Source organism: Myotis myotis, unplaced genomic scaffold (assembly GCF_014108235.1).
Source record: "Myotis myotis isolate mMyoMyo1 unplaced genomic scaffold, mMyoMyo1.p scaffold_m19_p_17, whole genome shotgun sequence".
NCBI classification, from domain to species: Eukaryota; Metazoa; Chordata; class Mammalia; order Chiroptera; family Vespertilionidae; genus Myotis; species Myotis myotis.
The window spans coordinates 24418255-24445030 of record NW_023416321.1 but is presented as its reverse complement, the minus strand read 5'-3'; the positions used below and the strand labels follow the sequence as shown (position 1 = coordinate 24445030).

Below are 26776 nucleotides of genomic sequence, written 5' to 3'. Positions count from 1 at the left end.
GTCCCAACAGCCTGCAGCAGCCCACCGCTGTGGCAAACCCTCGCACACTCACTGTTGCTGAACTAGAGTCCTCTGGGAGGGCAAGCAGAGCTCACCCTGAGTTTTCCTTTGCGGGTGCTGGAAGGTAGGCAACCTGGGTCCCCGCCTGGCTGCCAGCCTTCTGGGGGTACCTGGCTCCCTGACGTCCAAAAGGGAAAGCACGTTTGAGGAGCAGGCGTCCACTTTTTAACGCTCTCTCCTTCATGAGGCTCACTGTCCCTGTGTCACAGATGTGGGCGCTGAGGTCCAGGGAGTGGTGTGATTCACCCCAAGTCGTGCAGGGGGTAAGCGCACTTTTGGCAACTCCCCGGAGACTTTCCACCATCCGAGGCCCCTTGTCACAGGAGAGGCGCCCCTGCGGAAGATAAGGAGATAAGATCAGGGCCCAGGCCTTCAACGGGAGCTTGTGAAAGGGATTGCTGAAGGGGCTATTTCAAGAGCAACTGTCAGGCAGGGGCGTTGGTGTGGGAGGAGGGGGCTGTCAAGGCGTGGGGCTGGGTTTCGGTAGGGCATGGGGGATAGAGGGTGGGAGACAAGACACTCAGAGAGGCCTGCTGGGAGTCTGGAGCAGGGACAGGGATGGGCAAGTCCACCTGAAGGAGCGGGGAGGACAGGCAGGCTGCAGGGCTCAGCAGGGGTGATTCTGGAGCTCAGTATGGAGAGATGAGCAGGGTTCTCCAGGTAGACCAGGGAGGGGTCCAAGCACAGGGTGAGCCTGGCTCATCCAGTGGAGGGAACTGCAAGAGGAAAGACGAAAGGGTAAGAGAGAGCCTGTCCCTGGAGGGGAAAGACCGACTGGGGTGTTCTACCCTTAAGATACGGAAATGAAGGCTTAGCCAAGGGCGCACAGGTAGTGACAGAGCCAGGCCCAACCCAGGTGGTTCTGAGCCCCTGCAGCAAGCCCCCTCCAGGAAGCTACTGCTGATCAGCCTGGCAAGTCAGAATTCACGCCTCCTACTCAGCGCCCACCTACTACTGCTAAGCGCTTAAATTCGAGGAGGAGCACGAAGTCTAACAGGTCCTCAGCTGTTATGGAGGATGGAGGCTGCTGCCATTGCTCTGCTGGGTGCTTTACTGTGACATCTCACTGTGTCCCCAGATGACCTCATGAAATAGCCCCATAATTTTCAGGCCCTGACTTAGTCATCACCTTACCCTCCACTGGCATCTTGGAGAGAGCTGGTAGGGTAGGGAGTAAGGGGTAGGGGCTGAATCATTAATCTTACATCATGAATTTACTCAACAAACACTTATTGAGCACCTACTGAATACCAGGCCTTGTGCTGGGTGGGGGGTGGGGGGTGGGGTATGGGGAGATACTACAGTAAGGCAGACCCAGTTTCTGCCCTGTTGGGCAAGGAGAGGAGCGTTTCCAGTCATCTGGCCCAAGTCCCACGTTCGGGATGTGGAAACTGAGTCTAGGTAGTGACTGAACAACTAGTGAGTGGCAGGACCAAGCCCAGGGCTCTGCCGAGGCAGGCTGTTCCTCGGGCATCCAGCAAACATTCCCTGAGAGGCATGTGCAGGATCCGTGAACTCGGTAGCAGAGAGGGTGGGACGCGGTGAGTGGACAGGAGGGAAGGAGGCCCCGAGGCTGGTTGAGTGGCAGGGTGGGGTGGGGATTTCAGTCCCACAACCCCCCTCCCCGCCCCCCAAAAATTCAAGAGGGAAATTCTAGAGCTCCACCTCAAGAGGCTGGGCTTCTGGGGCCCAGAGCTTCCCTGCCCCACCCTAGGGCTGGATATAAAAGTCCCTTCCCAGCTGCTTCCGAAGAAGAGCAGGAGGGGAGAGGTCAGCGTGGGGCCCCCGGGTGAGAAGGGAGCAGGAGAGCCGCCAGAATGCGAGACGCGGGTGTTACTCGTGTGGCTCAGGGTCTCACTGTGGAGAGGAAGCTGCTCCTGGCCCTGGCAGGGCTCGTCCTCACACTCGTCCTGGCCCAGCCTTGTGAGGGCACCACCCCAGGTAATAGCCCCTTGGACAGCCCTGGAGAAGGCGATGGAGGGGGAATTGCTTGGGCCTGGGGGGCTGTGGCTCCCATGGATCCTGAGTCCCCTTCCCTCTGAGCAGCTTCCCCCGGGGCCGTGGAGACCTCGGTCCTTCAGAGCTGCATCACAGAGGCCAAATTCCTGGTGGATGCCGCCTACAATCAGACTCAGAGGAGGTGGGTCTGGGGTCTGTGTGGGCCTGGGGAGGGTCGCTGAGGGAGGGTGGGCTCCAATCATGGTCATCTCACCCATCACCCTGCCCCTGGGCACCACGGGGGCAGTGCCATGTTGGTAGAGATCCTCCCTTCCATCCATCTGTTCACGCTGTCCCGACTGCCCACTGCCTGGGATGGGGCTCTGCTGGGTGGCTCTGCAGCCTTAAATCAGCTCTCCCTCCTCCTCTTCTGGGCAGCATGAAGCAGCGCCTTCTCAGTGGCTCTGCCCGCCCCACGGACCTCCTGTTCTACTTCAAACAGCCGGTAGCGGCCACCAGGACAATCACTCAGGCTGCCGATTATATGCACGTGGCTTTGGGGCTGCTGGAGGAGAAGTTACAACGCCAGGGGTCCAGCTCCATCAATGTCACTGGTACCATGCTCCCCACTGAGCCCACAGGGCTGGGAGTGGAAGGAAGGCAGGAGGGGGAGGGGGCGCACAGCTTTGGGGTGTTGGCAGGGGAGAGAGTAAACGGATGGAAGGGAGGTACAGAATAGACCAGCTCCGGAAGAAGCCAGGAGCCTGGATCCAGGGTCCTGCCCACCTGCCCCACCCTCAGGTTTGCTGACGGAATCCCAGCTGTGGCTGCTGTCCAAGGCCAGTGGCTGTTCTGCCCAGAAGCAGGAAGAGAAGTGCAGTGACAAGTACCGAACCATCACGGGGAGATGTAATAACAGGTGGGAGCGAGGGGCTGCACCTGCCCCGGGGGAGCCTCCCTTCCCTCACCACCCCTCCCTATACGCTGAATGGTCTCCACGCTGGAACCCTGCTGACCCGAACGCTCCCACTGCTGCAGGAGGAGACCCTGGCTGGGGGCCTCCAACACTGCCCTGGCTCGCTGGCTGCCGGCCGAGTATGAGGATGGGCTGTCGCTCCCCTTCGGCTGGACCCCTGGCAAGAGGCGCAATGGCTTCCTCCTCCCTCTTGTGAGTAGGGACTGAGGACCTAGAGGATGCTTGATCTCTGCTAAACTTGGGGGCAAGGGGGTGAGGGAGGTGTAAAAGCACAGCCCGGAGTCAGCCAGACAGACTGGAACCCAGGCTCTCCCTCTGGCGGGCTGGGTGACTTTGGGCAGGTGATAGTGTTGAGTCTTGGTTTCCTCATCTGTAAAACGGCAGTAAAACCTGCCTCATGTTGCTGGCATGAATCTATATATATAAAAGGCTAATATGCAAATTGTCCCCTTGGGAGTTTGACTGGGAGATTGGGAATTTGATTGCTTGCTATGATGTGCATTGATCACCAGGGGGCAGAGTGGAACGAAGGAAGGCCCCGGCTGGCAGCCAGAAGGCCCCAGTTGGCCCTGATTGCTGGCCAGCCCTAGGGACTCTACCCATGCACGAATTTCATGCACCAGGCCTCTAGTATTAAAGAAACACCCATATAGGATATAATTTATTAATACTAGCCATTATAGTATTTTTTTTCTCAAAGAATTAGTATCAAAGTATCTTGCTAAATACAGGGGTGAGCAAAAGTAGGTTTACAGTTGAGTATGAATTTAAACAGAATTTATTCTTGTATTATTTATTAATTATTGTATTACTGATTTGTGTTACAATTATAAACCTACTTTTGCCCACCTCTGTATAAAGAGCCATACATCTTAATCTAGCTATATCTATTGATCTGTGCTATTTCATACTTATCAATTTATCAATTTCTATTCATATGTCAATATAACAATCTATCAACATCTGTTTATTAATTTTTCTTCTATTGATCTATCCATTCTCTCTACATTATCCATTACCTAACAGCCAATCCATGCACCTATCAATCATTTCTATCATCCAGTTTTCCATCAGTTTATAAATTGATCTATCAGTTTGATGTAATAACCTCTCTGGAAGTGCTGGTGGAGTCTGAGCCAGCCAACCTGGCCTCTCCCCTTCTCTTTCCTCCTGGAACCCGCAGGAGCCAGGCCAGAGCCCACCCTTCTGGGAATGACAGCCAGGGGAGGTGGGACAACGCAGGAAAGGGGAGGGGAGAGCAGGAGAGGAGGAGACACTGTGTTAACTCTGGCAGAGGCAACCTGCTGCCCCCTGAGGCCTGGGTTTCAGGGCCCAGAGCCTCCCCCGCTCCCCCACCCAACGCTGCCCTCTTTTCCCACCAGGTCCGGGCAGTCTCTAACCAGATCGTGCGCTTCCCCCAAGAGAGGGTGACCTCCGACCAGGGCCGGGCCCTCATGTTCATGCAGTGGGGCCAGTTCATCGACCACGACTTGGACTTCTCCCCCGAGACCCCGGCCAGAGTGGGCTTCACTGCAGGCGTTGACTGCGAGAGGACCTGTGCCCAGCTGCCGCCCTGCTTCCCCATCAAGGTACCCGCAGCCAACTCCCAGGCCCCTGGCCTCCACGCTGGGCCAAGAGCTGGGGGTGGGATCTGGAAGACTTAGTACCACCCCTAAGGAGCTGTCTGTGACGCTGGAGGACCAGACAGACAGGAAGCACAGCCGCTATGGACTCCAGTTCTTAGCGGTTGGAGGGGCGGGGGTGGGGGTGGGCAATCTGCCAGGAGGTCCCGTGCAGGCTTCAGGGAAGGGGAAGCAATCGAGAGACTGGCTTTGACCCGTAGGTTTGATCCTGATGGTGGAAGCCTAGGCTGCTGTTTTTGGAAGCCTTTAGAGCAGTGGTTCTCAACCTTTGGGTCGCGACCCCTTTGGGGGTCGAATGACCCTTTCACAGGGGTCGCCTAAGAGCATCGGAAAACACATATATAATTACATATTGTTTTTGTGATTAATCACTATGCTTTAATTATGTTCAATTTGTAACAATGAAAATACATCCTGCATATCAGATATTTACATTACGATTCATAAAGTAGCAAAATTACAGTTATGAAGTAGCAACGAAAATAATTTTATGGTTGGGTCACAACATGAGGAACTGTATTAAAGGGTCGCGGCATTAGGAAGGTTGAGAACCACTGCTTTAGAGTCTCTTAGCTCTCACCTTCTCTCCTTCCGGGGGTGGGCTGTGAGCAGGGAGCTATCCTTCAGGCTGACAGGGAAGGGTGGTGTGGATTCCAGGGAGCAGAGCCTCTGCTGGGGGTGGGGGTGGGAGGGCGGCGTAGGTGCACACACTCCTCCACGCACGCCCTCACCCCTGCACTCACCCTGACAGGTAAGGGGATCTCCATGAGGCCTGACCTGTGAGGACCCCTGGCTGGCTCCTCCCTGGTGCAACTTTGCCCATTCTTCAAGCTCTGGGTCAGGGGCACCTCCTCTGGGAAGCCTTCCGAAATCTTCCTATTTCACCTGTCACTTTTGGCTTTTAGATCAAGCATAGCAAAGAGCACATCAATTTAGAGTTACATTCTCTACATATGTGTCTGTTTTCAACTGAATTGCCAGCTTCCTGCAACCTGTACTGGGTTTTGCTGGTCTTCATATCTCCAGAGCACCCGGCACAGAGAGGGGCTTAGGAAATATCTGTTGAATTGAATGGAATGAAAGGAGCCCAGGCCTGTCAAGAGAACTAGGTTTCACTATTTCCTCTCCTGCTAACTAGTGGTCACTGCCCATCTCCAAGCCTCAGTTTCCCCACCGGGAAAATGAGGAGCTAAGGTTTCTTCCATTTCTAACCTTTCATGAATCTGTGATACCAAGTCCTAAGGACCTTCAACTGACCTGGTGAGCAGTGTGAGTCCGGATGAGTCAAGGAGGGCTTCCTGAAGGAGGAGACTTTGAAGCAAGGTTTTGAAGCAAGTGTGGGAGGACCAAGAAGGATACGCTTGCTCTTAAGAGGCCCCAGTGTCACTGTCTCCTCTTGCACCTCAGATTCCGGCCAATGACCCCCGAATCAAGAACCAGCAAGACTGCATCCCCTTCTTCCGCTCAGCCGTCTCGTGCCCCCAAAACAAGAACATCATTCGAAACCAGATCAATGCACTCACCTCCTTCGTGGACGCCAGCATGGTGTACGGCAGCGAGGTCACCCTGGCTCTGCGCCTTCGCAACCGGACCAACTACCACGGGCTGCTGGCCGTCAACCAGCGCTTCAGAGACAACGGCCGGGACCTGCTGCCCTTCGACAACCTGCACGATGACCCCTGCGTCCTCACCAACCGCCCGGCGCGCATCCCCTGCTTCCTGGGAGGTCAGGCTGGGGAAGGTGGTGTCTTCCTGGGAAACAGCTGCCCGGGGGTCTGGGTTTGGAGGCCATGGTGGGAGGCGGTGGGGGTACACGTCTTCAGACTTCAACGTTAGGCACAGCCTAGGACAGATCGACGTGTAGCTGTCGCAGGACCCGAAGGTTGTCGGGAGTCCCTTTGCAAACGCCTGTTTCTCTCTCGCCGTGCTGACTTTTAGAAAGCTCTTCCCATTTTGATCCAACATCCACCTAGTGCTCTTCATGTTTCTGGAACCCCAGAGAAGGAGCCGTCCATCTTTCACTCACTAATAGCCTCTTTACTTGAAAGAAGCTTTATTTCCACCTACTTTTTTTTTTTTTTTAATCTTCTCTGGGTTAAATTCCCTTAGGCCAGTGGTTGGCAAACTGTGGCTCACGAGCCACATGCGGCTCTTTGGCCCCTTGAGTGTGGCTCTTCCACAAAATACCACGTGCGGGCGCGCACGTACAGTGCGATTGAAACTTCGCGGCCCATGCGCAGAAGTCGGTATTTTGTGGAAGAGCCACACTCAAGGGGCCAAAGAGCCACATGTGGCTCGTGAGCCGCAGTTTGCCGACCACGGCCTTAGGTTTACTCCCCACCTCTCATCCCCCACTGTTGCTAGACACTGGTACCTGGTACCTTCTTCCAGATGCATCATCTGAACCCTCCTCGGGCTCTTTGCCACCAAGTGCTGGTTGATATGGGCATCCTTTCTGGTTATTTAAGATACTCACAGGTGCCATCTTATAGCAGCCATGACAGGAGGCCACGGTTATCACCTCCTTTTACAGATGAGAAACTGGGGCGCAGGGAAGATGACTAATGTGTCCAGAGCACAGAGTTCAGATGGCAGAGCCCACAGAGGGCACTGCGGTCAGGGTAGCGTCCAGGTCTGTGCTCTTTCCATGCTATTCCACCGCCTTCTTAGCAGGGAGTTGGCTCCAGCCCCCTTTTTAAAGACTGTATTTTTTAAATTTTTTGTTGATTGATTTTGAGAGAGAGAAACATCAATTTGTTGTTCCCTTTATTTATGTATTCATTGGTTCCTTGTTGTATGTGCCCTGACTGGGGATCGAACCCACAACCTTGGTGTATCGGGACAAGGCTCTAACCAGCCGAGCTACCTGGCCAGGGCAAGATGGGTTTTTCTTGCACTTTCACGAGAGGTTTACTGAAAAGTGGATTAAATGAGACCTTATACAAAAGGGCTTAGTTCAGAGCCAGCAAATGACTGGAAGGCCCACTGTCAGGCATTTACTCTGCCTCCTGGCCTCTGGGAGAAAAGGTCTAGCTGCAGAAAGAGGCTCTGCCCAACCCTCCCTCTTGCATGGTAGCAATTCCAAAGCTGGTGGAAGACCCCGCCCTCGATAGAGAACATGCACACGGATGCAGTTCCTTGGGAGAGGGGCCCGTGGTCCCCAAGTCAAGGTTCCTAGTCATCCAGGTCTCTGCACCAGCTGGTCATCTTGTGGAGTAGAATCATTCGGCAACGATTTTCCTGCCGTGGCTGGCAGCTGCCCTGAGCTTTTCTTCTCACACCGGCACCTGTTCCAATCACTTAAGGATGCAAGACCCCACTGTCTTCCCGCCCTGACCCGTCGTGTTGGGGAAGAGGGTGGTGGTCAGTGAGTGGCCTCACAGCTGAGGAGATGGAGGCCGAGTGAGGACCAGGAGCCTGACACGGGTCAGAAAGTCCCACCACCTTTGCCTAGTCCCCAGAACTCTGTCTGCCCTAGCAGAAAGACATTTCTCTGGGAAGAGCTATGGTGACTCTGAACTTGGGTTTTCAAGGTGACTCTCGAACAAGCGAAAACCCCTCGCTGACAGCCATGCACACCCTCTTTATGCGAGAGCACAACCGGCTGGCTACCGAGCTGAGACGCCTGAATCCACAGTGGACTGGAGACCAGCTCTACCAGGAGGCGCGGAAGATCGTGGGGGCCATGGTCCAGGTAGGGAGCCTGGGGTCCCAGCATCCCCTAGAGAAAATCTGGCATGAGAAGCATCTGAAAAAGTGGCTCCCACCCTCCTTAACACATCCTCGGGGATGCGCCTCAAGTAAGCCAGGTCTGAGTGTGTATGCCTGAGATCTGACCTGTCCCCTCAGTTCCGCCACCAACTCACGGTGTGAGCCTACCCATGTCACTCAGCCTCTCTGGGCTTCAGCATCTCATCAGCCAATGGGAAATCAATGTTGCGACATCTGACATGATAGACATTCAAGAATTTATGTCTGAGGAGCCCTTCGAAAAGCCCAAGGTCTGTCCAAAGGTAAAGGAGTGGGCTAGGCAGCCGCTAAGGTCATTTCTTCCTACGTCTTCTCTTGTAGATCATCACCTACCGAGACTTTCTGCCCCTGGTTCTGGGCAGGGCCCGGGCCAAGAGAACCCTGGGGCCCTACTTGGGGTACTGCTCCAGCGTGGACCCTCGCGTGTCCAATGTCTTCACCCTGGCCTTCCGCTTTGGGCACACCATGCTCCAGCCCTTTGTGTACCGCTTGGACAGCCAGTACCAGGCCTCAGCACCCAACTCGCGTGTTCCGCTCAGCTCTGCCTTCTTTGCCAGCTGGCGAATCGTGCAGGAAGGTGACCAGGTTTTCCAGAGGCAGATGGGAGTGGGGTTGGAGAGCATATCCCCGCCAGTTGGGCCAGGCCTACTGCCAGGAGGCCAGCTGCTGCTCAGGCCACGGCTAATCATCTCTCCCCAGGACAGTGAAAACAAGGCAGGGGCCACCGAGACCCTCAGCCACGGGACTCCCATCCCCTTTGGGATGAGGGATTTCTAAAAGGGGAGGAGACAGCTGTCAGACTGGTGGCTTGTGGGCCTGAAAGCTTGCCTTCCACTCCTTTAAGAAGTAGGGGTGACCCCTTGCCCTGACAGCACCAGCTCTCTTCATGGCCACCCAGGCCTCTGTTTTCTGAAATAACCATCATAGAATAAAAGTGACTGGCTTATCCAGCTCTGAGCTACTTGGGCCTCCTGTGATGACACAGGGGCTTCCCAGAGCTGTTCCAATCTGTGCTGCTCACATTCCCCGCCACCAGGTGGCATCGACCCCATCCTCCGAGGCCTCATGGCCACCCCCGCCAAGCTGAACCGGCAGGATTCCATGTTAGTGGACGAACTCCGGGAACGGCTGTTTCAGCAAGTGAGAAGAATCGGTCTGGACCTGGCGGCTCTCAACATGCAGCGCAGCCGGGACCACGGCCTCCCAGGTGAGGGGCTGCCCACCCCTTCACCAGGCGTGGCTTGGTGTGGTGCTGGTGGTGGTGTGGTGGGGACAGGTTTCAGGAGGTCCTGGGTGCCTCTTTTCTGACTGGGACTGTCTACAGTCTGTGCTGTGGCTCAGAGGCAGGCGAGGCCAAGGCTGATGCAGTAGAACATCTCTCGGACCACCTTTTTGCTGTCCTGCCACATCTCCGTCTGTTGCAGGGTCTGTATCTTTAGGTTCACAATGGGATCAGGCCTGGGGCACGGGAGATGAACAAAGGGGATCTGGAATTTCCACGTAGAGAGAAACAGATCTAAAAGGCAAGGATGAACTGCTCCATTCCCCAGCATCCTAGCAAGTTCCAAGGAGAAAGGTTGGGTTCCAGGGACAGAGAAACTGGCTCTACGTGGAGACAGGCCGAGCCTGAGGGGCAGGGAATGGGCGGAGTAAAACGAAGGCTGCTTTGGCAGCTTGGTGAGGACACAGAAAGCTTTATCCCAGGGAAGAAGACAAATGAGGCACTTTCATGGATATAACTCGTTTAGTCTTTCCAGTGACCACAGTCATTTTATAGAAACGGAAATAAGCTCAAAGACATCCAGTAATTTGCCCAATGCCACGTAACTAAGAAGTAGGAAAATGTGAATCAAATTCAGAATTTCTCCTTTCTTCCCCCTGTTCAATCCACAATGTCAGGGGAAGGCTTTGACCACCACCTTGCTCCTCTCCCTCTCCCCACCTGCTCCATCTGCCTCAGCTAATCTCTGATTGTGTTATAACAGAGTGGGGGGGGGGGGATTTCTACAGCACCCAACACAGCACCTGGCTGGCACACAGCAGGCACTCAAGAACCAGTTTCTTTCCTTCATTACACTTGAGTGCTCCTGACAGCTAAAGAGCTGTGGGTGCCCCCTGCTGGAGAACTGAGGTTGTTAACCACTCAAGTTGCCTCACAGAGATATTGTTCCCCAAATATTTGTTCCCTGCAAGCTGCCCCAGAAATATTCTCCTGATACTGTCTCTTACAGTCTATTCCAATCCCTTCCCAAATCCAACACCAAGTTTGGAATGGGAAGATATGAAGTCCACTTACTAGTAAAAGTCATGGTTGCTTAAGCTCAACAAGTATCCACTAATAAAATGGTAATTAGAAAGGTGTTGTGAGGATCCTGAGAGAGATACACGCACCAGAGCTTAGCAATGGTAAAACATGACATGGCTGTCCTTAGTTCAGATGGGGGATGGTGTTGTGAGCTGTCGTTCAATGGATGATGTTGGGCTAGGGTTCCTTCAGATGATGGCAAAGCCATCGCATATGTTGATGTTCCCACACATCACGTGGCCTGATCCTGGTGTGAGATCCTGATAGCTGAGAAATCAGCATGGCTAGTCTTTGGAAGTTTCTGAGTAGGTGAAAAATTTAACTGTTTTATTGAGGTATAGTTAACATCTAAAATTCACCCTTTGTAAGTATACAATTCAATGACTTTAGTATAGTCATGTATCGATCACCATATCTAGTATCTTTCATTCACATAAGAAACCTTGTAATAGCAGTCAGTCACCATTTCCACCCCAGCTCCTGATGACCACGAATCTACATTCTGTCTCTATGTATGTGCCTGGTCTGGACCTTTCATATAATGGAACCATACAGCATGTGGTCCCTTTCTGAGTAGACTTGATCCATTCTTTTCACTTCTTGTTTTGTTCACTCACTAATTTCATTCATTCATTCATTCATTCATTCATTCATTCATTCATTCTCAAACCCTACTGAGAGTCCTTTGTGTCCTGGGTACTGTCTTGAGTGTTAGGCACTCCTCAGGCTGATGCACGCAAAGCATGGTTGCCCACTGGCATTTGGTCTTTGGTTCAGGGCCTCTTCTGCCTGCGGGGCTCTTGTTCTGCCTGATATGGCCAGACCACAGAGCTCTCAGGAGAAATGTGGAGAGAAGCAGAAGCTAATGGGAGGGCAGCAGGGGTAAGACTGAATCTGCTTCTGCCCCCTTCCCCTCAGGGTACAATGCTTGGCGGCGCTTCTGTGGGCTCTCCCAGCCCAGGAATCTGGCACAGCTTAGCCGTGTGCTGAAAAACCGGGGTCTGGCAAGAAAGTTCCTGAATCTATACGGGACACCTGACAACATTGACATCTGGATGGGGGCCATTGCAGAGCCGCTTCTGCCAGGGGCCCGTGTGGGGCCTCTTCTGGCTTGTCTTTTTGAGAACCAGTTCACAAGGGCCCGTAGTGGAGACAGGTGAGTGACCCGACCCTAAAGAAACCAGCCCCAGAGCAGGGAAGAGAAGCACTAACATTTAAAGACCCAACAATGGGGGAAAGTGCTCTTTTTAGCTTCATTTCTTTCACATTCACAAGATCTGAGACCAGGAGGCTCCTGGAGACCTTAGTCAGAGGGAGAGACCACTGGCCCAGGAGGCTGATGCTGCCTGAGCTGGAGGCACCCTTAACCCAGGAGACTTCTCAGCCTCCTCGCTATTCCAGGCTAAAGGGTCCCAGAAAACATGGGCAGAAAAGGCTAAACCTGGTTTGCCTCCTATAAGCTCATGGTTTAAGACAGGACTTCTTATTTGGATTTGACCTTTACCTAGGTTCAGATCCAGCCCTGGCCACGTAAATCACCAGGCCTTTAATACCGGGCAATTTACTTGACTACTCAACTGGTTTCTTCATTTATAGAACAGGAATAATACCTATTTTGCAGGAACTTTGTGAGGATGGAATGACATAATGTACCTGGCACACAGCAGGTGCTCATTTTACCTTCACCCACATCTCTCGATTGTCTTGGCAGGTTTTGGTGGGAGAAACCAGGTGTTTTCACCAAGGGGCAGCGCAGGGCCCTGGGACAGATCTCCTTGTCTCGGATTGTGTGTGACAATACCGGTATCACCATGGTTCCGAGGGACATCTTCAGAGCCAACACCTACCCCCGGGACTTCGAGCACTGCAGCAGAATCCCCAGGTTGGACCTGTCAGCCTGGCGGAGCAAATGAGGCTTCTGCAGGTAAGGGGAGGCCCTTCCCCAAGAGCCCTGGGCTGGGTCAGGCCCTCACTTCCTTCCCCGGATGGGATGGCGGAGTCCTCTTAGGCCTCTAAGCAGGGACAACAGAACTTGTCACTGGGGACAAGGTACTCCTTCCATACAGGGTTCCCAGTATGCTAGCTTCCGGCTTCTGGGCTGATAGTCAATCCCACCCAGGGCCTAGAACTTTGGGGAGAGGGGTAGGAGCATGGGTAGCAAGTGTCCAGCTAGCCTGGGCTTAGTCATCAACACCCTAAAACAGCTCATTTCTGGATGTCCAGCAATTCCTCACATGTCCACTTCTGCTGCTTCCACAGGCCTCCATCCCAAGCCTCTGACCTTGGAGACAGGGAACCAGGGAAGACTACAATTTATACCCCCCCCCCATCCCGTGCGCACTCTTCCCTGCCCTCCGCTCCCCCCCCCCCCCACCCCCCCCCAGGAACCATATCCTGCTGATGCTTTTGCTGGCAACAGCTCCGAGTTTGTTTTTCGGCTGGGAGTGATAGCTAGGGTGTCTAGCAGCAATGAGCCCACCTGCCTTGGGAGCCAAGCAAGGAGGTCTTGAGGCCTACGCAAGAAGTCACCAGGAGGGTTTCCAGCCACTTTGTCTATTTCCCACCACCTAGTCCCTGCCTCCAGCCACCCCAGAGTCCTCCTCGGGAGCCTGCAGGCTGGGTGACATGCTCTGCTTCTGCCAATAAAGCACTGCTGAGGGCAGGGGCTGGTCTCTGCCTTGGGCTGGGGAGGGCGTGACCCCAGTCCCATGCTTTGCTGATAAGACACAGCCGGCACTAACCTCTAAGCCTCTTCTGGGGGCGGAGTGACGAGAGTCAGAAGAAACACTCCGGAGTAGAAAGGGGCAGAAAGGGGGAAGGGTGGCAGCACACAGGCCTCGCTATTAAGGGGAATACCTCAACCATGCCAGCGACCTGAGCAGAGAAACAGCCGACAGAACGTCAGTCAGTATAACAAGCTTTTATGTATAAAAAACACAATAAAAGATACCACCCAGCTAGCTGAGGACTGGGCCCCGCCTTCAGCCTTCATTTGCTCCCGAAATAGTTGTATCGCAAACAAGCCTCGAGCAGCAGGACGAGGCCACCCTGGAGAGAAGAGGCTGAGATTCCGGGGCTGGGGATTTAAGGTTTCCTTCTTTCTTGAGCCTCCTTTCTTGAGGTTGTAGAGGAGGCACCTGCAGCCCATTGCTACTGAGACTGTGAGACAAGCCAGAGGAGCTGTGCCGAGGAAAGAGCTTACTAATTTGGTTCCCCCAAATTAGTCTCAAACCAAAAAAAAAAAAATGTCCGTGGCGATGCCCACTTGCAGTAGCTGACATATGAATATGGGGCCTCAGGGTCTCGGGCTTTACTGCCACACGGCGCGGAGAAGACCCTGCAGAAGACTAGGCAGAGGGGCTGGCCTGATATTTTCTCTGCTCTCTGGTTCTCAGCTGGTCTCTAGTAAGGAAGGTGAGGAGGAGGGAGAGCACCGGCCTTAGCTATCGCTTGTGTCCTCTTGCACGGAGGGGCAGGGCTAGGAGACCATGGTTCCCGAGGGGCTCCCGAGGTCCTGGGGAAGGCTCTCTCGGGCCTCCTGCATGCGGCGCCGGGCGCGGCGGAAAGCCTCTGTGATGGAAGCAAACACAGTGGTCAGCTGCCATGGTGCGGGGAGGAACAGGGCCCATGCTGGCTCTGGGTGGTCAGCTGGGAGGACGGGGGGAACCTACCCAGCACATTGTGAATGGAACTCTGCTGGCTAAATCCTCCCAGACGGTCCAACACGCTCCGCATCCTTCTCCGGAGAGCACTGGACTCCATGAGGGCCCTGCAGGGGAGCGTGCCACATGGCCCAGGCTGCTCGCCAGCCCCCTGGGATAGCGAGCCAGCCCCAGGGCCGGGGCACTCACCTGGACTGCTGCAGACAGTGCAAGCGGAAGGTGACACTACCCGTGGTCTCTGTGCGGAGCCCAAAGCGGCTCAGACGTTCCCCCTGTGGCACAGATAGACGCATCAGGTCTCCAGTCTCTAGACCCCATGCCGGCCTCACTCCTACTCCCAGTCCAGCACCGGACTCCATCACTGGGCTCCCAACCGTTAAAGCAGGGGCCAACCTCACTGAGAATGAGTCTCACAAGCTTCCTGCTGACCCTGCCCATCCCTGGTTATCGAGGCCTCGGCAATGGGCTGGGAGGAGGGGCTGGTTAGTGTGATGGGGCCGGGAATCTGGAGCCTGCTACTTCCCAGAGTCCTCCTACGAGAGCAGTGGGATAGTTGTACCTGGCTCAGATTGTGGCTATGACTTCCAGCTGAAGCAGCAGGAAGGAAGGGGCTCAGGAATAAGGAAGCCACGAACAATTAAGGGCCCTAACCCGGACCCCACCTGCTACAGATGAAACAGGAACCTAAGTTCTCAGCATGAAGTCTGCCCAGAGAGAGAAAAATCACCTTGAAGGTTCCTGGAACCCGCACATAGGAGAGGTCCTCCAGTTCCAGAGACCCACCGATGAAAAACCTCCGCAGCTCGGCCACCGTGCCCAGCTCCATGGGTCTCCACGTGGGCACGGTCAGGGTGTGCGAGCCTGTGCAGGAGGAAAATGAGGCCAGGCCCAGAAAGGGCGCGTGGTCCCTTGCTGACTCCCCAGCGATGGCACTGGCCTAGTCACCACCACCACACCTGTTCTGGTGACAGTCTGACCTCTGGTGCAGATGGTCAGGGTAGCAGTTTAGGGCACCGATGGGGAATCAATCAGGCAGAAATTCAAATTCAGCCCTGCCCATTAATACCTGTGTGCCCAGGTTAAGTGTCTTAACCTCTGAGCCTCATTCCCACCTAGTCAAATGGAAATAACACCTACACCTCACAGAGCAGTTGGGAGAACTAAAGAGAAGCACAGCGCACAATGTCTGGCACACCATGAGGTAAAATGAAGGCTGAGCCACTCTGCCCGGCAGCTTCTCCCTCGGGGCTGCAATCCAATCAGAGGAGCACTGAGCAGAGTCCAGACACACCCGGGCTGCTCCCCTTCACTGCGAGGTGTACTTCCCGCTCAGTTGTCTCAAATGAAGGGGGGCATTCCTCAACGGGAGCCAGGAATCCTGCACGTTAGCCGCTTCTAATTCCTAACCACCCCCCTTCTCCCTGGAAGCGGGTGGATCTTTTGGAGGTGTCAGCCTTGTTCCTAGGAGCCAGGGCATGGGACGAGAGGTCACCTGGGGTGGCGGGCAGCACCACAGCCCCGTAGCCTTCCACACGGTACCTCTGCCAGAAGTCCAGCGAGAGGACCTCGCAGTAGAGCACAGGCCACTTCGGGAGAGCCTCTGTGAGCGAGAGAGAGAAGCGGCAGGTCACGGGAGGCCTCACTCGGAGGGGGCGCCGCCCCAGAGACCTGAGCCCGGGATCAGCTGCTGAGATACTCACCAGCTGATTCGTCCTCATGGAGGAAGGAGGCCTCAAATGAGAATGGATAGGAGAAGTAGGCCACCTTGTCCTGAAAAAGAAGAGCATCATTTTATACTCGGTGTCATGGGGTAGGCAAGGTCTCAGCTGAAATTGATTCTCCCTGTGGCCAACAAGGCCATCTTCACAAGGGAAAAAGGAAAATGATCACCCCAGGTAGGAAGTAAAAGGCTGAGGCAAAGGGACACCCGATTACAAGCTGCTCCCATGTTCCCCGAAGCAGCGAGAGGACCCTGGGACCGAGCAGCCCTGCAGAGCCCCCACAGAAGGGCTAGACCCAACTCTGGGACCTCCCAGAGGGCGTGGCTGGGGCCTGATAAATCTTCAGAGGCCACCCCAGGATCAGAGTCCTGTTCCCTTCCAGGCACCCGGCCCCCTTTCCATACCATCCCCAGGGACTTGGTGGCACAGGTCTGTGTTATTCCTGAGAGCTGCTGGGCCGCGGGGCTTGACCAGTCTGAAAGCCAAAGACAACAGACAGTACGTTTACCCGGGAGGAGGGCAAGCCGTCGAGAAAGAGACAAGTTCCTTCATCTGCTCATTCAATCAATCATTCACTGAACATTTCCTGAGTGTCCACTGTTTGCTTTGAACAGTCACTGGGGACAACGTGGTGATGACAGAGAAAATCCCTGTCTCACGGACCTAACCTTCTAGGGCAGTGGTTCTCAACCTTCCCAATGCCGCGACCCTTTCATACAGTTCCTCATGTTGTGGTGACCCCCAACCATAAAATTATTTTCGTTGCTACTTCATAACTGTAATGTTGCTACTGTTATGAATCATAATGTAAATATCTGATATGCAGGATATATTTTCACTGTTACAAATTGAACATAATTAAAGCATAGTGATGAATCACAAAAACAATATGTAATTATGTATGTGTTTTCCGATGGTCTCAGGATAGGGTTGTTCGACCCCCAAAGGGGCCGCGACCCACAGGTTGAGAACCACTGTTCTAGGGGGAAGGGAGACTGACCACCAACAAGAGACTCAGGTGGTGACCAACGCTGCGCTAAACGAAAACCGAGGGGCCTGGAGGCCGTGCAGGCTGAGTGGTGGGGGAAGACCTCCCAGAGGCCTGAACTCAGGAAGAACCAGTCGTGCAAAGATGTGACGGAAAGGGGTTCAGACACAGAACATGGTCCCGAAAAGGCGCAGCCTTGGATGCTTGAAGGGTTCAAGGTGAACAGAAGATGAGGAATCAGCCAAGGAGGCTGACGAGAGAACAGAGGAGCACGGCGCCGGAGGCAGGAGCAGAGTCTCAGGGAGGAAACGTGCCGTGTAAATGCTGCCGAGGTCAAGTGAGGTGGAAGCAGAGAGGACACCACGGATTTGACAGCTTGGAAATGACCTACGGCCTTGAAAAGAACAGTAGCAGTTCTGGTGCAGGAGCAGGGAAGGAGGCCTGACCCAATGCCTATAGAAGCTTTCAGAATGGATTTTAAAAAAGATTCATGAATATTACTTACTAGTAGTTGGTAATTCCACAAAGAAGTGGACATAGAGGTTGTCATACTCATAGCCTTGGGCTGAAACTAAGAAAAACAGGAAACGATTTCAGCTTATTCTCCTATCACCCTGAGCACCCACCCAGTCCTGAGGGTTTCTGTACTTTTGGAAGAAAGTCCCTCGAGGGCCAGGAACTGCCTTGTGTGTCCAGGAAAGACTCATGGCTGAGTTTTCCAAGTACTGCAGACCGCCCACGGCCTCCGTGGGGCCGGGCGGATTACTTCACAGCTCCGTGGGGCCCCTGACCAAGTATAGGAGGTCTCTGCCTGGCAAGACACTTACCTACCTCTCCATTTACAAAGAGCCGGAGGGCGCCTGGGACCGTCTGAGGCAGAGAGAAATGGGAAAGGTCAGGCGGTGTGGAGATCAGCACTTCCCCGGCCTGTCCACAGACCCCCAGAGGACCCGACACTGGACATCAGATCAGATGTGTCCCTAACGCATTTCCTCCCCACCCCGCTACTCAGAGATCTCGTTCCTAAAATACCTAAAGTTTGTAATTTAGGGGGAAAAGTATATCATTTAAATGGTGGGGAGGGCAACACAGTGTGGGAAATTGACAAGAGTGAAGGGAAGCCATAACAGCTGTCCTTCGTGTGTCCTGGGGGGTGGAGACCCCGTTCCCTTTAGATGGCTGAGAAACTCAAGGAACGAGGGAGTTTCCCGTTTTAATTATTTGTGTAGCTATCTAACTTTTAAACACTGACCATCTGTTGCTAATGCAATATAAGAATAATGAGAGTTAATTTTTTAAAAAGAGAGAGGGAGACCAGCAGGTAACTCTATCCTTGTTCCCAGATCTAGAAATGGAACTCCCAGAATGAGGGGACACAAAGAACAGGACCATAAAAGAACTGGCCTAAACGGTTTTGTTTTGTTTGTAAAGAGCCAAACTATGTGATAAGCAAAGGTGACACCCCTTCCCTCTCAATGGGGTCCTTAGGAAAAATATCCACATGAAGGCATTTTCATCTTTATATTTATTTTTAAAATCAATTATAAAGTAGCACGTGAGTGTATTACCACTGAAGAAATTCAGAACTACATTAAACATCCCTGACATATCACTCTCACCTCGAGTATTCATCTCCCATCTCCCAATCTCCCCTCGCCCCAGAAAAAGCCATCCATGGCATGCGCGTACCCTTTAAGGTATTTTCTTTGTATAACAGTTCTCTATCAATATGCAAATATTTTTTAAAACATGAACGAGGACTATCCTCTATCTGCTATTTTTTAATTTCCTTTGACACTGAAGAGTAGAGTTTGTCCTGGGGGGCCTTTAAGAGAGGCTCTGTGACTCGGCCAGAGCCTGAACCCAGCTCACAGGAAGCCACGTACTCACCATCTCAAAGTCAGTGCCCACGAGGCTGCTGAGATACTCCTTGTGCCGGCCATAGAGCTGCGGGAGGAAACCAAACCAAAACCCAAGACTGTGACCCAAGCCAGACCAGGGTTCAGGTCCCAATGGGAGAAAAAATGCAATAAAAGGAAATGTCACAGGGAACTGGAGGCCTAAGCATCCCGGCCACTGACATTTGCAAGTGAAGCACAGAGGCTGTGAAATCCGCTGGCCTGGGACCCACTCCTGGCTTTCACACGTACAAGCTGTATGAACGTGGGCAGGCTGCTTAGCTTCTGTCTCAGTTTCCTCACTTACGAATGGTAGTAAGAAAAGTATTTACCTCAACGAGCTGTGGTAGGGTCTAAATGAAATAAAGGATGTCCAGAGCACGGTAAGTGCTCAAATAAATGGTCATGATGATGACGATGTTCTAATATGATCCAGCACTTGGGGCTGATATGTCAGCAATGCTTCCTAAGTCAGAGAGAGCCATTAAGAGCAGACCTTGCAACTGCTGACATCAACCTCGGCCATGGTCTCAGCTCCCAGGCGCTGAGGCTCACCCGCCGGGTGCCAGGGATGAATTGGCTCTTACATCCTTGAACACACGCTGTTCCCGCTCCTCCTCCTCCGGCTGTGCGAGGGCGGACACGTTGTCGACTGTATACTTCCACAGCTCCTGCTTCTCTCCCTCGGTCTCAATCCTGTAAGGGCAAAGCCACCGAGGGACCGACTCTAACAACAAGAGATGGGGCCCTCCAGACCTAGCCCAGGGAGGAGCCATCACCGGCCGTACGCCTCCTTTAGAGGACACGATGACAGAGATAGAACGATGACTGGGAGAGGGAAACAAAATGGTAAAGCAAGGGCACCAGACTAGACTGAGAGTATAGATTCTGGGCCCGTTTCTGATTCAAAGTCATGGTGAAACCCAAAAGCACGACATCCCGGGCACCCAGTTCTCTCACCTCAGAAACGGACAGGAGGGTCTAGGTAACTTCTAATTTACAGCCCTGTTATTCCCGGACATAGAGATGAAAACGAATTAGCCCGGAGGAAAGACCTAGCTGAGTTCACCACCCCTTCTGGTTAGTCCCTCTATTCAGCAGCGCAGAGAATTACTGTCACTAAGCACGCTGCTGAGGCTGTCGCTTTCAAGTTGGTGTGGTCGCACGTTTTCTGAGAACAGCATCCCCAGCATCCCAGGGATCAATGACCCAGAACAGAACATGGACCACTACCTGGGAACTTAAAATCAGAACAGACGAAGGGCTTTCTGAGCACCCCTCAGCCAGCGGCGAGAAGTCAAGCCAAGGGGAAAATGGCAGTCTCACCACCCCTTTCTCTCTCTCCTCACCTGTAGGGTCCTTTGAGGCCCGTGAAGTCAGGTTTCACTGTGATCACACCGTTGCTGTCCACCTTCAGAGTACAGAGGACATGCTCATAATTCTTATAGCCGAGCCTAGAAACCAGAGAATCAACAGGATCACTGGTCCCACCGCCAGGGAAACAGGAAGGGGTAGTCAGACCCCGTGAGGGGAGAGGACAGAGGCTGCAGTGAAAATTATCATGGTAAAATACTAAAGCTTCTGAGAACAACTAAGAAGCATCAAAAGAAAAAGAAGTCCCTTCCTCCCGTATACCCCGGGGTCACGACACCAGGGAGGTGATGGTTAGTGGGGGCGATGAGGATGCGGACCTGAGCTGGGCAGTGCGAAGCTTCACTTACTTCCCACAGGGCCCCAGGTCTGCCATGATGTACATTGTCTGAAGAGGGGTGTTGATGACGTGCTGGCTCTTGACGAAATCTTCTGAGGGCTCCCAGTTGACAATTCGTGACTTGAGGATGCTGCCCTCCCTGGGAGACACCACAGGAAGGGTTACTTCCCTGGGCCCCCCCTGGAGAGCCTGAAGGAGGAACACAGGGGGGCGCGCCCAGGTGGAGGTCTACTGCAGAAGGGGAAGCTGGAGTTGGTGGACATACCGAGAACAGTGGTGTGAAAGGACCCCAAAGGCCCCCCGAGTCCCCATGCACACTTGCACTCACATTCCCCGCCTGTCCTGCCGCCGCCGCCTGACATTGGCCATTCGCTCGACCAAGAACGATGGCACCTCCCTGGCTGTGGTCATTTTCCGACAGTGCTGGGAAGAGAGAGCAGCCTTGTGTAACCCAGCTGGTCAGGGCCACGTGGGACCAGTCACCCAGAGGGAAGAGGGAAGTCTTCCTTCTGAAACCTCATCTGGCCCCTGAATCTAAAATTATTCCTTACAACATACATGCTAATGTATGTAGAGGGCGAGTGGCACAAACAAGCCAGAGAAGACTCCTGCCATGCCTTGGTTTGCCCCGAGATTAGCGGGATATTAACCTTTGGAAGTGAGTTTATTGATGCTAATATTTAAATGAGCCTGCAATGTCTGAGCACATACCAACACAAAGTTGGGTGAGTTTGCCTGGTAGATGTTGACATTCGCTAGGTAACTTGAAGATGGCAAACGGGATACAAGTGTTCTGTGGGAAATCCTCACATGGGAACCATGCACTAACTGCGACTGTATTCACTTTTCCAAAACGGACAATCCAAATTGTATATGCTACCAACCCACAACTTTCCTAATAAAAGTATCAACCATTCAAAAATACTCACTTAACAACTGTTCCTCGCACAGATCTACAAGGTTGTAGACAAAAATCAGAAAATAGAGGCTCTATCCTCCCTCAAGGAGTCTAAAATCTCCCTGAGAAGACAGACCCATCAGGCAGTGACTGAAGAAAATGTTAAGTCCACTAGGGCAGCGGTCACCAACGTGTGGTCCTTGGAACACTGGTGGTCGCGAGGTCCGAAAGATTGGCGACCGCTGCACTAGGGTAGAACTGAGGCAAACTGAGGACGTAAGCCATTGGCTGCACTGAATTCCTCTTCAAACCCATACACTCAGAGTTTTGGCCAAATCCCTGGTGAATTTTATCTAGATCAGCAATTTTAGACGGTGTCCCGCAAGAATTTTTAAAACATGTAGTATCTGACTAATTTAGTCAGGGGCACTGACCTTTTTCCTTAGCTTGTCAAAAAAAAAAAAAAAAAAATGACAACAGCCAACACAACAATAGCTGTCCAGTGTGAATGAATCAAAATTATACCTATTTTTTGTCAGATCAGCAAAAAATGTATTTTCGGGTGTGCCACGGAATTCTAATTAGTTTATGTATGCCATGAGATGAGAAAGGTTGAAAATCACTGATCCAGATGGTTCTAGATGCCAACCACCTTTCTTATCTCATGAGGCATGGGGGAAGTCAAGCTCCTGTTTGCAGCCTGCAAGCCTAGCCTTTGAGACTCCGCCAGCTCCTCCAGGCCCTCCAGCAGGCGGAGACGAGAGCAGAAGCCACACCACCTATAGACTGAGACCGCTCTATTCCAGCCTGGCTGCCAGCAGCGCAAGGCAGATCCTAGACAGGCTCTCTATCATCCCTTAACAGGCTCCTGATTTCACACACAGAACCCAGTGAGGCCAGGAAGCTCAGGGAGACAAAGGAAGAGGGAGCCATGGGACCTTGGGAAGAACAATACCTCCTCCAAATTGGTGAATCTATCACAGTCAGTGTAGGTAAAGATCCGTCGGTTCTTCCTTCTACCGGAACCCTCCAGCTTCAGGATGTCTTGACGGTACTGCTGATCCAAAGGGCTCTGACAGGCTGCCTCATTCTGGTACAGATCTACTTCAAACTGAGGTCATGAGGAAAGGAAGATCTAGTGAGACCATGTCAAACTTTTGTTCCTGTAACTGTTTAATTAGAACGGTTCTATAGAGCTGATACAATCTGACATCTTTTCATGGCCAACTCTCATTTATCTAAACTAATGGAGCGCGGGGGATCCAAAGGATGTAAGAGCTAAAGGGAACCAGAGTGACGGTCTAATCGAACTCTGCCGTCACCAATGGCATGTGGTCCAGAGGTGAAAAGTGCCTCACTCAGGATCGTAAAACTGGGTAATGACAGTCACTACGCTACACTGACCCTGTTAACACATCAGGAGGGAGTATAGACCGCTACAAGCTTTCTGGAAATCGGTTTGGCAATCTGTATCAAGAATCTCTTCCTGCCACCAGCCAGGTGGAGGTGGCCTGGGTGGAGGTCAACTGAGAAGACAAGTGACACGGGCTCACCTGGCTAAAGAGCTTCTCCTGCCAACCAATCACAAGCTCCTCCTCTTCATCTTCATCTGGGCGGTGTCCGCCTCCAAAGACAACAGGGTGAGTCAAATGTGCGAGCCAAACCAGCACTACTTCTTGCTCTGTGGTTAGTCATAATCCAAGTCCCTGCTCTTCTATTGCCACAAAACCAGTTGGAGTTCAGGGATTTATGAAGTACTCACTCTAGGCAAAGGCTGGAGAGGCTGGGGATGAGTAGAAGCCAGGATGAAGACCCAAGAAGGATGGGTCTTAATCACTACTCTAATTTGAAAAGGAAGACATGCCTTCTAGGAATTATTTAATCTAATTCAGTGTCAGTAGCTGAAATTTAGATCGAGGCTGAATAGCTCTTTCTCAATCCTAATTGTCTACATTTGCTTAAAAGGAATCATGGCATTTTCCTCTTTACTGTTCCTGAAGCTATATATCTAGAATCACAAACATTGTGCCTTAGGACCAAGTATCAGGAGAGAAGAGGAAAAGCAAATAAATGATTATATAAAGAACCAAATAGAATACAGTCCTGGCAGAGACACATGCTTCACAATCCACCAGCCCACACTCTTCTTGCCCAAGACTATTTTTTAACAGAAACAAAAGCAGAGAGACTAGTGGCCTAACAGAAGCACACTGTCCCCTCTTCCTCACTCGGCTGCCTTCCCAGATAAGGAAAACTGCAGGAGCACAGTGCATGTTAACATGCACATTTTTCAAGCTGACACCAATTTTCAAATCGTTTTAAAGTGTTCAGATGTGTACTTAGAATTTGGAGCATATTTTGTCTTAGAAAAAAAAAATGCCGCAAAAGGAATTTAGGTTGCCAGGAACATTTATAACATATCTAAAGAATGGGTGTTTTTTTTTAATTTCACTACACTGAACCACAATTAAGATCAGTCTCTTGATGGCAGGAATCATGCCGTATTCAATTTTCAAACACAACATAATATAGTAGTTAAAATCGCCTCATGAAACCCTGGCTTCAACATTTACCGGCCATGTGACCTTAGCAAGGAACCCAACCTCCCTGCCTTTGCTCAGACTAGAGCCATGGGCCTTTTCTGTCTTAAGAAGTAACCACCACCCTAGGCCCTTCCCGGGGACGCATCACCATCAACACCCACTGGCGGTAGGGTGAGGCCTAAAAGTGGCCAAGTCTATGAGGTCCTTCCCATCCTGGGCAGCGGGCTGGTAATGGAGGAAGTTGCTTGATGTGATTCTTTGCAAGTGGACTCTGTCAGGAAAAGAGAAGCCCAGATACTCGTTAAAAGACACACAAGGAGATGAACACGGAGCAAAGATGGGGAAACGCAATACAGAAGAGGGTGGGGTGGGCCTACGAAGGTGTGCCGGGTGCCCGCAAATGAAAGGTGGTGAGCGGGGCGCCGGGTCCTCCGGCGGCGAGTGGGATGGGAGAGTGTACTGGGGACACAGAGCTCCGAGCAACCTGGGAGCCTGAAAGCTGTGCGTGGAGAGGGTGCCGGCAACGAGGGGAGACGCAGGGAGACCGCGGAGGCAGTGGTCGGGGTTGTAAGCAAAAGTGGGGGCCGCCGAACGCTGAGAAGTGAGTTCAGGCTCGAATTAGCTGAGAGCAAAAAAGCACGGGGCTCCGGGACGATGCGACTACCGGAGGCGCAGGTTGCGCACGGGGTCCCGGGAGCGATACACAGCCTCCCCGGTGTCGGTGTTCCAGACGGTCTCCGCCATGACAGCTGCAACGCGCCGCGACTGCGCCGGAAAGCGCGCCGCTCCCAGTTCCCCTGGCAACGGAGACGCCGGGTGAGGGAGGCGGCGGAGGAGCTGCGTGCGCGATCCTGGATTCCCAGCGCAACGCAGCCGCTGCCAGCCCGGTGCAGTCCCAGCCGAGGCCAAGCTCCTATGCGCCCCGGTGCTGGGGTCCCGCGGGGTCGCCGCTTGTCACAAGTGTGACCATAGCTCACGCACACCCAAGGCCGACTTCGTGCATTTTACAAATGAGGACACGAAGGCAGAGCCGTTGGCCCTTTTCAGGGAGATCCAGAAATGGTGATGGGGACCAGCCCCAGGTTCCCTGACGCCCAACCACTACTTTTGCCACCACACCACACCACACGGACTTCACGGAATGCTCAGTGCTTTGGCCTGAAAATCAGGATGTGACTCACAGAATGTTTCCATTCTTCCCGAAGGAGTCAGGGAAGGTGACGGCACTTATACAGACATATTCTTATATTCTTGGAAGAAAATAAAAACTGTCAGAAGATTCATTCGTCCTTGTGTTGGTATTCACTAAGCCAGAGAAAGGAAGCTAGCAGTAAGGAAGGAAACGATGTTCTTGAACTATTTTTTCTCCTGTATGAGTTAGTTCCGGATTTTTTAGACCTTAGAGACTGCACTGGCCTCCTGAAAAGCCAGGAAAGTGCCATTGAGAAGTCATGCTTCAATGGACTATCAAAGGCAAGGCACACCATAACCTCTTGTCTGGCTCCCTGGCACCCCCAAGGTGGTGTCAACAGCTATCAGCCTTTGACCTTTGCTACTCCCTCAAACAGAGTAAGCCATTGTTCCCTGAAATCAGGAATCTTATGCCAGTTTGATTATATAGCATTGGGAGCCCTGGTCAACATAGCTGCTGTTGTGTAACACAAAGGACTCACTATAATAGTAGCACCATTATTTAACGTCTAATACAGCCTGAGCACTTCATTTGCATTGTCCCTAAATGTCATAGAAACCATTAAGTAGATATTGTTGTTCCCATTTAATTGATGGAGTTAGTGAATGCTAGGGCTGAAAGCGCTGTTAAGGTAGAACTCTAATAAGTGGCGAAGGAGCTGGGATTCTAGCCAGGTCTGTCTTTTAAAGCCTGAACACCTTCCACTCTGCCTCACAGCCTCTCACCTACCAGTTTATTCCATAAAAGCAAATAATTTTCAACCGGGAAATAATTGTTTCAAGAGATGAAACCGTGGAGTCAGAATACTAGTTCTTAAGAAACAAGCTCTCTAATTTTTCCTTTTAAAGTTGTGAATAGACAAAACTGCCACATGAACAACAAATGATACATGTGAAGACTGCATCAACAATTTAGTTTTATAACCAAATCAAATTTATATCAAAGTCAATTTGACATCATTAGAAGCAAAATAGGACTGTACCACATGGTATGGAAATATAAGCTATTTGTATAAGTAAGCATAATTGATATATTTTTATACAGGTAACTAGGTTTTTATGTTTGTTTACTGGTATCTATAAATCAGCATTCTCAAAACTGGAGTCCATGAGTGGTGTTCAAAGGGTCTATAAACTCTTTCCTAGAATTCTGTGGGGAGCATTTTCTGGAAGGAGTTTATAGTTTTTATCAGATTCTTAAAGGAGTTTGTACCCCAATATGAAGAATGATATCATGATCCCCACTCTACTTATATACTAACATCTTGTTAAAAGTCAAAAGTTTGGATTACACCGAAACCGGTTTGGCTCAGTGGATAGAGCGTCGGCTTGCGGACTGAAAGGTCCCGGGTTCGATTCCGGTCAAGGGCATGTACCTGGGCTGCGGGCACATCCCCAGTAGGAGATGTGCAGGAGGCAGCTGATCGATGTTTCTCTCTCACCGATGTTTCTAACTATCGCTCTCCCTTCCTCTCTGTAAAAAATCAATAAA

At 52.2% G+C, this 26776-nt stretch overlaps 2 protein-coding genes across 5 annotated transcripts; one reads left to right on the top strand and one right to left on the bottom strand.

The window, feature by feature from the left end:
• The first annotated feature begins 1859 nt into the window (after nt 1-1859).
• EPX (eosinophil peroxidase) lies at nt 1860-12585 on the top strand. The gene is made up of 12 exons (XM_036340574.1): nt 1860-2001; nt 2107-2200; nt 2437-2612; nt 2800-2917; nt 3037-3166; nt 4357-4563; nt 6025-6343; nt 8151-8311; nt 8689-8944; nt 9404-9574; nt 11591-11828; nt 12384-12585. Exons 1-12 carry the CDS (start codon nt 1878-1880, stop codon nt 12583-12585), a joined length of 2196 nt encoding a protein of 731 aa, XP_036196467.1. The 5' UTR covers nt 1860-1877.
• A 991-nt stretch (nt 12586-13576) lies between these two features.
• On the bottom strand, nt 13577-25219 carry MKS1 (MKS transition zone complex subunit 1). Of its 4 annotated transcripts, none has more exons than XM_036341900.1 (18): nt 24758-25219; nt 24255-24364; nt 23104-23174; nt 22506-22661; nt 20981-21075; nt 20663-20791; nt 20291-20395; nt 19529-19637; nt 18934-18990; nt 17871-17913; nt 17549-17614; nt 16460-16530; nt 16035-16104; nt 15827-15934; nt 15062-15195; nt 14524-14606; nt 14344-14441; nt 13577-14074 (listed from the first exon to the last, which is right to left on the bottom strand). In XM_036341900.1, the coding sequence occupies exons 1-18, from the start codon at nt 24835-24837 to the stop codon at nt 14064-14066; spliced, it is 1596 nt and encodes a 531-aa protein (XP_036197793.1). In that variant the 5' UTR covers nt 24838-25219; the 3' UTR covers nt 13577-14063. The 4 variants fall into 4 exon arrangements, with proteins under 4 accessions (XP_036197793.1, XP_036197791.1, XP_036197792.1 ...); XM_036341898.1 differs by having other exon boundaries at nt 13577-14242; nt 24758-25218; XM_036341899.1 differs by lacking the exon at nt 16460-16530 and having other exon boundaries at nt 13577-14242; nt 17875-17913.
• Between the last annotated feature and the right edge of the window lie 1557 nt (nt 25220-26776).